The sequence below is a fragment of the Anneissia japonica genome, unplaced genomic scaffold (assembly GCF_011630105.1).
Source record: "Anneissia japonica isolate Jap-2015-1 unplaced genomic scaffold, ASM1163010v1 scaffold287715_len1027211_cov185, whole genome shotgun sequence".
Classification (NCBI taxonomy): Eukaryota; Metazoa; Echinodermata; class Crinoidea; order Comatulida; family Comatulidae; genus Anneissia; species Anneissia japonica.
In genome coordinates, this window is record NW_022724789.1 from 845186 (window position 1) to 859621 (window position 14436).

The 14436-nt window shown below is 33.3% G+C and overlaps 2 protein-coding genes across 3 annotated transcripts in view; one reads left to right on the forward strand and one right to left on the reverse strand.

The window, feature by feature from the left end:
* LOC117112548 (copper-transporting ATPase 1-like) overlaps positions 1-618 on the reverse strand; it is a 50697-nt gene extending 50079 nt beyond the window's left edge. For both annotated transcript variants that reach the window (XM_033255628.1, XM_033255626.1), the window contains exon 1: positions 495-618. The gene's annotated coding sequence lies outside the window, so the exon portion shown is untranslated. The remainder of the gene's footprint in view (positions 1-494) is intronic.
* Positions 619-5194: 4576 nt separating this feature from the next.
* The window catches only part of LOC117112578 (transmembrane protein 116-like), a 22204-nt gene continuing 12962 nt past the window's right edge, over positions 5195-14436 (forward strand). The window contains exons 1-3 of the mRNA XM_033255676.1: positions 5195-5344; positions 8679-8770; positions 9541-9718. Coding sequence (XP_033111567.1) covers positions 9605-9718 — 114 coding nt within the window. The 5' untranslated portion in view covers positions 5195-5344; positions 8679-8770; positions 9541-9604. The remainder of the gene's footprint in view (positions 5345-8678; positions 8771-9540; positions 9719-14436) is intronic.

Below are 14436 nucleotides of genomic sequence, written 5' to 3' on the forward strand. Positions count from 1 at the left end.
GGGAGTTATAAATAATAAAGTCTAGGTAGGTAGTCCTAGGAAGGAGCAAGGAGGTATATTTGTTTATACCTCCTTGGAAGGAGGGCCTAGGACACAGTACACCAGCTGATCCAACAAAACAAATATCAATTTTTATCAGCTGTTTGTTGAGTATCAGCATTTCAAAACAAAAAGGAAACCCTAACAATCACAGAAAAACAAATACAAAGATGTCCTAGACCTAGTCCGGTTTGAGTATCGCCGACAAAATTAATATCTCTACCTATTTCTCCCGCGCCACCTCCACTGGGGCCTGCTCGCCCTTTCTTTGTCATAGCTGCAGCAGGCGCGGCTTGATGATGACGCTAGCCACCACACCACTCACTGGCAGTTTGACAAATTAATTAAAAAGCTGGTGCGTGCTAGAAATACATTTTTATATACCACATAAGATAACCTAATATTATCAATAAATGCTTAAGATTACTCACACTACAATTTAATGATATACTTACACGTTTTTCCCACTTAAATGTTTAGAAAATACACAAGAAATTTATGCACTGCCTCCCAAACAACACTTCAATAATATTTAACGCCACTGCACTACCAATAACTATGCAAATTAACAAATTTGGTCACGTGGACAGTCAGCTGATTGATCAGGTGGTACATAATGGTATGCCGAAAAGTCACCTGATTTCAGGGGATTTTTTTTTGGATACGTTATTTCTATTAATAGATATCTTACAGAGAACAATAATGTAGCGCGGCAAAGAATATAGATAGTAGAGAAAGAACGAGCAGCTAGCGTATTTTGCATTACAGAATTGTAACGCTTTTTCATATCATGCGAGCCAGGCCCTCTCGCGGCAGTGTGTGAACTGCCTATGTTGATAATAATAATTACAGGTAATTAGGTAAGGGTGGGCTGCTTGCGATGCCATTTTCGACTTGCAGATGACGGCCTTTTCTAAACATTATATTTATTTATCTACGTAATTTTCATACAAGTATATAGAGTATATACTATTATTTTATATTTTTTTTGTAATAAGAGATTATGTATGGCCCATGATAAGGAGGAAAAGCACAATTCGTCGGGGAGAAAAATAAAATTAGGGCCTATATGTATTTTCTACATATTAGTAACTCTAAAATCGATTAAAAGCATTGAAACCCGTGTCAAAATTATCGGGGATCCCCCCCCCCCAACCACCACCACCCAACCCCTGGACCACTTTCTTAACCTTATAATCGCAACCTTATAATCGCAGCCCGACCAGGCCCACTTTGCTTTCGTCGGAGAAATCTGACAGGTTCGCCAGAAAAATGGGTTTTGCTAGAAAGGGAGATTTTGCCGGAACCATAACCCCCCACCCCACACACACCCCATCATACCTGGATACGGGCCGCGATTTTTTTTTCCCGTACGAAACATTTACATGAAACTTCACTCGGGCCATCTCGGATTGACTCGAGTGAGTACGATACGAGGAACAAGATCAGACACTTCGCAATGTCGTGACGCTCGAGTTTTAGCATTACTGTATTGCTCTTGTTTCTATGTTTACCTACGGTAGGCCTATGAAATCTCACGGACTTATGGGATGTACGTGTGTAACTAACTGTGACCTTATTGGATGTTATTAAATGTTAGTATATTATCTACAACAACAACAGCTAGTACCTCCTGTTATAAAGTGTAGATAGGTAAAAATTATACCAAAGGCTAGAGAGAAAGAGGATAAACATCTTACCTAGTCCTAGGCCCCTCATTAAACTAGGCCTAGGGTCATGGGCTGACACCAACATACTGACATTGACTGAAATGTTTTGGGGAAAAAATAGGACAAAATTGAAGCATGAAATAAAAAATAGGGCGCATAAGAGAAATATTATTAAATAAATAATATACCATTCCGGCGTTATTGAACTTGTCCAAACTATCATTGTAATGTAATTAATGTTAAATAATAATAATAATAATAATAATAATAATAATAATAATAATAATAATAATAATAATAATAATAATCATTTCAGCATTAATTACCTTGGACTAAGCCTTGTAATGAAGAACCTACAGATACCGTACTATTTACTAAGCCTATAAATAATAATCGCCCAAGGGGAATATCTTTTGTGTTATTTCCCCTTAACGTCGTTTTTCAATTGTTCTCTAATTCCTCCATTGTCTAAGTTCCCCTTAAGGTACAGGTAATAATAATTAATAATTTGGAGAAGTGCAGTAGCCGTACATTGTTTGTTTTTTCGAGAGTAAGTTTTATCTTTAGTAATGTGTTATTCAATTAGTATGTTTTTAAATTACTTTTATAGAAGTTTCTGCCGCGTTCAGTGCCAATTCACAGACAGGACAAACCCGGAATACACACAACTGTGGTTCCGAGTAAAGTTCACTTTTGAGTCCAGTTGAGTTGAGGGCACGTTTCCACATAGGCCTCCTATCTTGTTGATTGGGACAGTGCCTATTGTTATCTGTGTCATTGATGGGTTTTTGGAGCGAGCGAGTACGAATAGGGAGTTGGAACCAAATGTTGGACAGGGCCTAAGAAGTAGGATTTGATATGGTGAATTATTGTTTAATATCAGCTTAGGGTTATGTTTAGGTACAGTTATCTGAAAATCTATTGGGCATGGTTTTAATATCAATTGTTTTGTTGTCTTTATGTTTTCCTTCAATGTTAATTGTCTTACAATGTGCTTTTTTTTTGTTTTAAAATGGAGAATAATTGAAATATGAAGGCTACTAAATAAATAAATAAATAAATAAAATGAAATATATCATTGGAAAAAAATTTAAAATAACTAATTGGTGCAGTTCTCTCAGGCTTCCTTTTGATTGTTGGCTTTGAGATCTACTTGGGATCATATTTAAATTGCTTTCTCTTTTTTTCTCTTTTGTGGTCTTCCCACCTTTATTTCACCATTTTTTCCCCCTGATTTTCAAATTTTTACCATCAATATTATACATTTTTATTCACGAAGCTCGGGCTGCGGTAATATTAATACCAGTTACACAACAAAGTCATGCATACACTATGACCTTAGCATAAGTAAGACGTCAATCTAAAGTGTAAACTGAACTTTACTAGTACATTGCTGTATATATACTTTAAATTTGTATATATTTTTTTTGTGTGGTTACCAAACCTTATTCCAATGTTTCTTTTATATTTTTTTTTAAATATTTATGATAATACTTTCAAATACGTTACCATTTAATCCCAATTATTCAAAAATAGCACAATGATATTAATACTAGATAACAAAATAAAACTCATTCAAGTATAACATCCATTCATAATTATTTTCTTTTACATAATTCTTAATATAATCAGGGAGTTATATAACTCCCTGTTATATAACAACTCGCTGATATAATCCATGCATTTTTACAAACTGGCTTACCTAGCTCTGTTAGAATTTTAATTTTGTATAATAGTGCAATGGAATATATTTCATTTTTAATTCTGCTATCACAGCCTGTTAATAATTTTTTTTCTCTCTTTTGTGGGATTGTCCCACTTTTATTTCATCATAATGTCATAACTACGTAGATAACATAACATACTGTATAGTCTACATTTTAACAGTTATTATATAAGTAAATAATAGTATGAATTAAATTAATTTGCCTACTTTATATGTTAATTAATTTTAAGTAGGCCTAATTCAGTACTTCTATGAATTAAAATTCAAATGAAATAAACATTTCCAAGTCAGCTAACAAACAATACCTTTCCTGTATTCTTTTGTTGGTATTCAATTCCTAAGGGTTTTCTTGTAGTAAGGCCAAGTAAAAAAAATATGTAGTTTCTCAAACTAATATTTTGAATATTAAGGAGAATTAGGGTACTTTTGTTTTTTAAACTCCAAATCCAAGATGGTCAATTGGAAACTACTACTACTTTCTCACTTTCACCACTGTAGACACAAAAAAAGCAAATAAAAGAAGCACTAGATATTGTTCATACCAAGTATCCCCAACCACGAACGGTCAAGAGAGGAATTTTACGGATGTGGTTCACCAGATTTTCGTACATTTTATAAAATAAAGGAAATTTTTAAAAAATAAATAAAAAACTGGTGAGTCAGAGAAAATTGATGCGCAAGGGGATGAGAAACTAGTGATTTTTTTATTTGGCTAAAGTCTAAAAAAAAAAAAAAAAAAAAAAAATTAAAATTGAATGTGTCTCATTAGAAGCTATTAAGATCTTACAGTACTTGATTCTTTAAAATGATTTTTGAGGTTTTTCCAATAGATTATATTTAACTGAGAGTATAACAAAATTTATTTTTGGGGGTTAGGCCTGTTGCACACAGCGCATGATATAATGTCATAACTACGTAGATAACATAACATATAGTCTACATTTTAACAGTTATTATATAAGTAAATAATAGTATGAATTAAATTAAATTGCCTACTTTATATGTTAATTAATTTTAAGTAGGCCTAATTCAGTACTTCTATGAATTAAAATTCAAATGAAATAAACATTTCCAAGTCAGCTAACAAACAATACCTTTCCTGTATTCTTTTGTTGGTACTCAATTCCTAAAGGTTTTCTTGTAGTAAGGCCAAGTAAACAAAATATGTAGTTTCTCAAACTAATATTTTGAATATTAAGGAGAATTAGGGTACTTTTGTTTTTTAAACTCCAAATCCAAGATGGTCAATTGGAAACTACTACTACTTTCTCACTTTTACCACTGTAGACACAAAAAAAGCAAATAAAAGAAGCACTAGATATTGTTCATACCAAGTATCCCCAACCACGAACGGTCGAGAGAGGAATTTTACGGATGTGGTTCACCAGATTTACGTACATTTTATAAAATAAAGGAAATTTTTAAAAAATAAATAAAAAATCGGTGAGTCAGAGAAAATTGATGCGCAAGGGGATGAGAAACTAGTGATTTTTTTATTTGGCTAAAGTCTAAAAAAAAAAAAAAAAAAAAAAAATTAAAATTGAATGTGTCTCATTAGAAGCTATTAAGATCTTACAGTACTTGATTCTTTAAAATGATTTTTGAGGTTTTTCCAATAGATTATATTTAACTGAGAGTATAACAAAATTTATTTTTGGGGGTTAGGCCTGTTGCACACAGCGCATGATTACCACCAGCAACATTTCCTCAGCTTTTGTTACTATTCATATTTAAATGAAGTATAGGGTTCCAGTTTAGTTGTCACATGTCAAGTTTATTATCATGTGAACAAGCTACAGTAAACAACATACAACTACTACTAGTATCTAGATTTACTACTCACAAATAATTATCAGGTCACATCATCCTAGACGTTCATCTCAGCACCGTGAGTTCAGAATAGATACAGGTATTTCTAATGAGCTTACTATTAAGTGTAAAATGTGTTTGATGTTAAAAAAGTTAAGTTCATTTGTTTGTTATAATGAATTATTTGTTCTAAGAACTTTTGAAACAATTTATTTTTACCACTTTCAAAGGCTAACCCTATAACAAGAACATTGTGTTAGGAGGGGATTTTGTAATTTTTACCTATTAATTAATAACCATGCCTAGTTATGGTTTGTACAATTTATTTCTTGTTAGTTTTGAACATGAACTGTTTTACAATGTTTTTACAATAATGTTTTGGGAAGTGCCATATCAACATGGGGAGGGGTAGGGTCTGGTGGTGGGGGCATGAAGGTTAAGTGGGAGGCTCCATGATTACTGTAGGTAATGTATATACTGTAAGTTAAGGGGTCTTATATATCTATTGAGAAGTGAAGAGTATTGTACGCACAATGAAGAATCATCAGTCAGCTAGTTAAAAACTTCTAGTTTTGGATTGACAGCATGGGTGTAGGCTGGCTGGGGTGCCTGTCCCCACCCCCTCCCAAATGGCAGCAAATTAGTTCCATTAAGTGGGTTAAAATACTAAAAATGACCATTAATTTTCATTGGAATAGAGATTTTGTTCCATCCCCAGGCAAAAAAAAACAGCGTACGCTCCTAGACACAGCGATGGCGCCAGAAATTTGCAGACAAGGGGTTCGAGCCAAGGGGCCAATGAAGCCTCGGTTGACGGCCCGGAGTAAAAACTTCGTTGTAGGGTTCACAGGGAGAGTTTTTATGGCTTAGTGTGGTCCAAAATGTACTTCTGCAACCACAATATTAGGGATTGGCAGTCAAATAACGTTATTTGGATAGGCAAATTATTATTATTTTTTTTTTTGATCCGACGACCTAGTCTTGCATTGTATGACAGGGGGTCCTGGCCTTTTTGACGGGGTAAAATGCCCCCCTGCCCCTCGCTGGTGCCACCTCCACCTGGAAAGGACACAGGCTTTGGCTACAAATAGATACCCCAGCCAAAGTAATTTTTTAAATGAATATTTATAACTAAATATAATTGTATGTTATGTTAATATTAATAATAATTCTTTATTGCCCTCATTCGTGAAAATTAACACTTTGCTCTTGTGAACCTGTAGCAGCCAACTTAATTCACAGTACAATATGTAACGGATTCATCTCATGTGGAGTTATTTTCGAGGAACCGAGCGTGCAGAATCCAATTCAAAACTGACTAAACAGGGGTCTATGGTGCAAGAAGCAGGAACATTATACCTGTCAGCCAGACAATACTCAATTTAGGGAGTTTATTTGGAAAGTCAAAACCTGTCAGCAGGCCAAAAACAATAAATGGGAAAAATAATAAGGAACTACTGTATTTAAAGATGAATGACAGATCATATGACCACTGAAAGAGAGTCATGGAAAGGATAAACGCACAGTGTAGCAGACAGCGATGATGTAAACACGTTATTTATATCCAGAAATAAAACCCAACTTTATAAAAAGTGGCCTATTTTAAACATTTTACAGGTATTTTAGGCCGCTTCTAGGTAAAAATATATTTTTAAAAGCCAACCCTGGATATAAACAATTTTGGGTCCATTGAGTAACACAGTTTCATTGTTTTTTTGGGCCGTATATGTTATACCTTTACAGTAAGTGTATAATTAGTTTTTAATTTTAAAAAATATGCATAAGCATAATATTGAACTACGGTACTCAATAGACCCTTTCACTCTAATTTTCTGGAAAGTGCTAAGAGGCTCTAAAGGTATGTACTATACTAACAAGCAAAATAATAATAATTATGTTTTTCATAATTTATGCTTTTTATATTTGTTTTTGTTAGACATAATCTTTTCCAGATTTGATTGAATTATTGCTTATTGTGGTCATGCAAATGAGATGGTAATAGAGTACCTGCATTTCAGTACGTTAACCCTAGTGTCATATACGTACAAAATATTTATATATAAAGTTTTCTATATATAATTATATAAGTATATTTAAGATTTATCAATATAAAGAATATAAAATATATGAAAATTTATAATTATATATTAATGTTTTTAGCATTCAATTTTAATTTTATGTGCTTTTTGTATTATTTCTCTTCTCCCATGGTGGGGTATATTTTGAATAAATTGAATTTAATTTAATATATAGGTTTATAATAATGTATATAAACGAATATCAATAGATGTATATTTAAGTAAAAATATTGAATTATAAATATTATATACAGTACTGATAAATAAAAAAGCACATATTGATTTTATATTCCCCCTTTGCCTTTTAATTTTTTTTTCTAATCATTAATTTTGAAATTTTGTATTTTCTATTTCTTTTTATTAAATTAATATATAGTCACAAGATAGTCACTTGATTGTTGGTTTAATCTTATTTTTGTCCTGTGGTTATGCTACTGTAAACGCATGAGCTAATTTCCTTTTTATATGTTCATAATAGGCAAGGTTGTCTAGGTCTTGTGATGTTATGGGCATCTTTGAAGCATGTCAATCAAATTAACAAATGTTGTCCCAAAATGCATGCATTTACGTACCTTTACAATGATGCTTTAAGGGACTATAGCATCACCAACCAGTCTGTGGGCTTAACAGAATAGCATTAGGAATGTATATGATCTTGGGTTCGAATCCAAATTTAGTATTATAATTTTCTTATTGAAACTACCTTCATAAGTCTGCATTTCATGGTACAGTTCCTTTAAAAGGTGGATTTCAGAGTTAAAAGTAGATTTTAATTCATTCTGACTGTACTAGTAATGTCTTATACTTGCCATTTTTTCCAGAACTGTATTTTTGGTAGAATGTTTTTATTCAATTTATTTTTGTAATTTTAGTGAGTATATTTCTTTGGATGTAGGCTTACATGTTTTGTTCTAATTTTATCAGTTCTAGTTCACCTTTGTTTGGAGACAGTTATCCACAATATTTTACCAAAACAAAAGAAATCTGTGACGTACAGTATCTAGTAGTTTTAAAATGGGGTTGGTGGGGCTTGATGATTAGGTGAGGGGGTGCTAATTTGCAAAAATTTTTTTTTCTCTAAAATGCCTCCTGGTTAATGTCAATGCCTACGCAAATTACATGATGATGATACGTAATTACTTGAGTGTGGTCTATTTTTGCTTTAAATATTTTTAATGGGGGAAACGTCTTGGGGAGAGTACGTCTTGGGAAGGGTGCTAGCATCCCTTAGATGTGCCACTGATAGAACAAAATATTAGCTTCTTTTAATGTGTGGAAATTAATTTATGAACTCTTTTATATTCTAATGCCTATTTGCAAAAAGTAATTTATATATTGTAATTCTATCACGCTTAGATCTCAACATCCAGAAATTTTTCATTGAGGCATATTGAGGTGTGGCAGATATTAAAAGGACATGAGAAAAATGGCTGTATGATTCAATAATGGTAAGTTAAATTATTTACTGGTTACTAGTAATTCATATACCACCTTTCCATTCTGAAGTGCTTTTTTATCCCTTGTCTTTGGGTCTGTATTGGCTTAGTAGATAACCCAACCAGGTACTCATTATCCTAGGTGGAGAAAATCGGTGTAGATAAAGTGTCTTGCTCAAGGACACAATTAAGTGAAATGCGCAGAGGGATTGAAACCCCGACCTCGAAGTTGCCGAACCAAACTGTTGTCACTGCTCCAAACTGTTTCCTACAAAGGATGTCATCGTTATTGAAAAGTTGTTGATACCTTAGGTAGCTGGAACAGTGCCAAAAATTAGGTGTCCCTCACACACACACCTAGGGAAGTGCTTAATGGCCTCAACCTGCCTAGTCATCATCACAATACTGGCCGAAGATCTCAAGAATTGGGTTAAAGGAGAATTTGCACATGTTACACAAGCTCGCATCAAAACATGCCTTTATTTTTATCTGTGTTTAATTTTAAATGTGGTTACTCAACTGTTATATCCAATCTTTCTCTGTGATCCAATCATGCAAAGAAAAAAATGTTCAGAATGTTTACATTTTAATTGTTCTAAATGGATGATTGAGGTTCTACATAGAATTAAACATTAAAATTATGAGACTACTCCTTTAGTGTGCATCCTATACAGAAAAGGATGTTGCGCTTAATATAACTCAGTTTCCTTAAATTTCCACTTTTCAGTCTTGATGTTTCCGTAATCTTCAAAAGTTCTTCATATTCATTTCTTTCCCAATAGTGTAACTGATTGGACGTTTTCACCTGAAGTCTTGAAGGCGTGGAATACCGGTTCCCTTATCGACATGGATCCGTACAATATAATGTCAAATTTCTCTGAATTGACGCTTCCAAATCTAACTTTTACAACTGCAAAACATAGACCGTGTGACCGGTTTGATGAAGAAGAAACGGATTTGGTAAGATAAAAATCGGATCAAATTCTAGTATGTATACTAATATGTAAATATTGTGTAAATTATGATGCCAATTTTTAATGTCTAAAGGTTAAATCAGTCTTAAACAGTTTTAAAACATATTTTAAACAATTTTTGCTTATACCCATTTACTGTTATAATCATCTGTATTTATATTTGAAAAAAAAAACTGAGTTCAGCTGCATTTACACTAGAAACGATAACGACACAACAACTTATCATCACGTCTTTCATATTCTTCAACACCGAGCACATTTTTATTGTGTCATCGTGTCATTATCATGTCTAGTTTAAATGGAGCTTTAGCCGAGGAGACATATCTTACTCTTTGCACGGCTGCCATTGTAAACCAACAGCAGTGTGTTACTGTTGGTAAACTTTTCAAAATGTCTATTAAGTATTGATCAGTGATTATTTGTAGTGCAACTTGAGTGGCGGTTAACACACAATGCCTTCTCATCCCAGAGGCCTTGGTTTGAGTCTTGTACAAAAACATTGCTTGCCAGTTCTTTGAATGAGACTTTGAATTCCCAACTTTGGATCCACAAAAAATTAGTAGGGGGTCTGCCAAGTCAAAAGGTTATGCAAGGGGTCCACAAAAAAGTTTGGGGTCCGCCAGCACTTTCTCATGATACCATTACTTTTCTCGTCTTACAATAGTGTGATAAACATCTGACTAGTAATCATTAGTACTGGTAAACAATGAAATAGCTTTGATGTACTTTTGTGGCGATTCATTGTCTATCTAGTCTTATACAGTAATCCTATTGGTGGAATATTGACAATGAGTTAACCTGTCCTGTGGGATCAGTGAATCCAAAAAGGTTGGAAACCACTGGTATAAACCCACGGTCAGCAATGTTTTACTCCTTAGGACCCAGAATGTTTACCCATAGCTTCCCACGACCCAAGACCTCTAGTTCCCCTAGAAATGTCGTCCAAGATACAAAATATACAGCCAGTGTATTATATCAAAGTACTGTAGTGTCTCGTAACAACAATAGTATGATACTTGATAAACATATTATTAAAGAAAGTAATTACCTGAAGCACCTTTTCAAGTTTATATTCATGATTTGTTGATTTCAATTGTTTTGATCTGACCATGTTAATTCTGACATTGGTTGCTAGCACTTTTGTCAAGTTTTGATTTCATACGGCCCACTACAGCATACGCTAAAGGGGAAGTTCTTTCAAGAGTAGACAAATACGGAGTTAAGGATGTGAACGAGTAAAACAACACTGTTAAATTTCTTAAGCCTTATTTATAGACCAACACAATTATTTCTGTGTCTAATATTTTGAAATACAATCATTATTCAACCACTTCTGTTGTGTTGCTTGGGCGATAAGAACGGCATGCTGACTAAGATTAGTACACACTGCCAGTGTATGCACAGCGATTTTTCAAGTTCCTTAATTCGTAAATCAGATGACAACAGCCAAACCTTAACACAAACTGAAGACAATAGCCAAAATGTTATAAAATTATTTAATTAAAGAAATCATATGTTCCGATGTCTTAACAAGAATCTGATTTTTAAAGTGTATACCATAAAACCTCTAAAAAAAGTCCTGGGCTTTTTTTTTTCGCGAACTTTGGACGAGCTTCTTTTCAAGATGAGCCTCTTTTTGAGGCTACATTTGCAAAGTAAAGAGGCGGTGGTAGGGGAGGGGGGTGCTTCTTTTCAAAGTGAATGCTGTAAATTTTGGGAATTACTACTACTATAAAACAATTAGGGCCACTATAACATCAATCCGTATCATGGAGTGTATTAACTGGCATTAAATTACCTAAACTACTGTATAAACAAAGCATGTTTTTACTTTATTTTGTTTCTTAAAAATTCATGTACAGTGTAAATCCTGTACTATCTCGGAAAAGACTTTTCTTGAAAAGAAGCCCATGGGCTTCTTTTCGAGGCTACTTTTGCAAACTAAAGAGGGGGCTTCAGTTCAAGATCAGCTTCCTCCTGAGATTACTGTAAGCCCATTGGGCTTCTATTCGAGGTTTTATGGTATTTTAACACTTAAGACTTTCTTTAAATTTTTTTTGAGACCCTGATGCGATCTAACGACCCTCTAAAATTCATTCACGACTCAAACTTGGGTCGCAATCAATGGGTTGCAATCCAGAGGTATAAATGATCATGCTGACTTGGTCCTGACCTACACAACGTACTGTACAGTTATGGGGGTGACTAATCTGCAATACCAAATTGGGAAAAAGGTTGGCAGGTGTGGACCAAGCATAACAAAAAGTATCATCCACATATGATACAAAGGTCAAGTTGGGGTCGTGTTTGTGTGTGGTTTTTTTTTTTAGCATTGAACACAATTACACAGAAGCTAAGGAAGTGCCAAGTAGTTGAAGGGCCATGTGGGTAGCTCATTGGCTTCCTGCCTCAAACTGTTAAATCATGATTGTTTTCAAATCACTAATCTTCAACAAAAAATTGATTGTGTTTTTAATTGTAATCAAAGTTCTGGATAATAATCTTATAATATAGTATAGTAAAGTATAATATATATTTTTTTATAAAATGGTTAATAAATAAATAATAAATAAATGATTTTAATTATACACCATTTGGGATTAATAAAGTACTTTATCTCCAAAGGATTATTACATTTTTTAATGACTTAACTTTTCATACAATATGCTTAACTTTTTATAATAAATACATTTTCATCAACAGACATCTTCAGCACTTTGACTCATGAGGCTCCTCATTTTTAATTACGCACTTTATAAAATAATAATTGTTATTATTATTTTTATTATTATTATTATACAGTATAACATTGCAAAAGTGAATCTTTTAATTTTGTATCAGTAATTAAAAATGTATGAATACAGTAATAGGAAAGTATGAAGCAGTAATCAAATATTTTTCATGCAAAAGTTTTAATGATTGAATTTCACAGTTTGCCTTTAAAATGTGGAAGCGGATTGGCGGAGCGGAAACAGTTTGGTTTCCCAATCTCGAGGTTGGTGTTTCAATCCCTCGCTGTGCATTTCGCTTTCATGTCCTTGAACAAGGCACTTTATCTGCAATATTGCTTCTCTCCACCCAGAAATATATAGGTACCTGGTGGGGACTGCGTGGTTCTGCGCTGATTACCAGCAGCAACGCTTAAAGCATGTGGACCAAATGACCATGGAAAAGAAGTGAGCTTTATAATCTTAAGGAATGAGGCGCATTATGCCTGTACCAGTACCAGTAGAATTTGATATAAACACAACATTTTTAATAAACGTACTGTATATAGTATTTTAACTAAAGGGACATTTCACTTCACAGAAAAGAGGCATAAATAAAATGTGCATTTTAACCATAATTCTTGTTTTTCAGTACATGGGGATGGCGAGCAAAGATTTTTTATAGCAGTAATAAGAATCGATAAATATAAATTAGAAAGTAAAATATAATAAAAATATTAGGGAGCCTGTCAAAACAAAACAACGCGAAATCGCGAAGACAACGCGATGGTATTATCACAGTTTCACTTCGCGTTGTCAATGCGATAGGATTAATTACAAAAAAAACAAAAGAAGATCTTATACAGTAATTTATGTGGGATTGCAGCGTGGTGGTTAAGATATCTTCCAATCCCAGGGCCCCATGTCCAAATCCTTTGACACAAGATTTTTTTTTTCTCTTGACTAAAATTGCATCTAAAGATTAATTTCAATAGGCTTTGTGTAGAACATTGTTCCGTTATGTAACTGGTGGTAAACTACTGTACCGTTCAAATTTAAAAAAAACGCCTGTGTTCACTTCCCCCATGATTGAAAGCATGTCACAATAAGTCAATACAGTAAGTACCTCTGCTCAATGAAGGTTATAACCCATATATACCATACAGTAACTAAAATTATATCCATTGCTAGGATACTAAGTACATTCTTCTGTTTAAATATGTATATAATGATTGAGTAAAGATTACATTATGTTGATCAAATATATGTATTTTTAGAGTGAGCATTTTTTTTTTCTATTAATAAGGTATCAGTGTTTATGTATCTATTGTTATATTTTATGATTGTTTCTGATAATACTGTAGTAGGGATGTAAAATATGTTTTGACACAATTTTAAGGAGGAAAATAATTAACAATAAAAAATACTATAGACTAACATTTAGCAAAGAGGCTTCTGCCATTTGATATGATAGTACAGTACTAGGGGTCCAGATTTCTCACAAGGTGTACGCAGAACTCCTAAGTTTCCAGAAATTTGTGGGTTTTTCAGTTTTTCCCAGAAAATAGAATTTTTAATTTGAATATTAAAATGGCTCCTAAGTGTATGTTTTCAAAAATTAAACATTTTTCTCTTTCAAGTATTAGGTTACTTACAATTTAAAAACTCTTATGCCTTTGCATCGCCACCGAACTCTACAATAAAACCTGGAACTGACTTGTTTTGCATATTGTTCGCAACTTACAAAAAGCGGACTACTGCTGTTTCTCTTAAATATTTGTAGTGGCTTTTGGTACATGGAATTAACATATCATATGTATAATTTAGTTAACAAACCAAAAAAAGTACCTAGAAATTCCACTTCAATAAAAGACAAATTACCCAGAAATTTCACTTCACCAACTTGGGATTCTTACATTCAAATTTAGATTTTAGATTTTTTTCACTCAACAAACATTATTGTTTGTAGTGCACCGCAGTTCCGCTGTTAATGAAT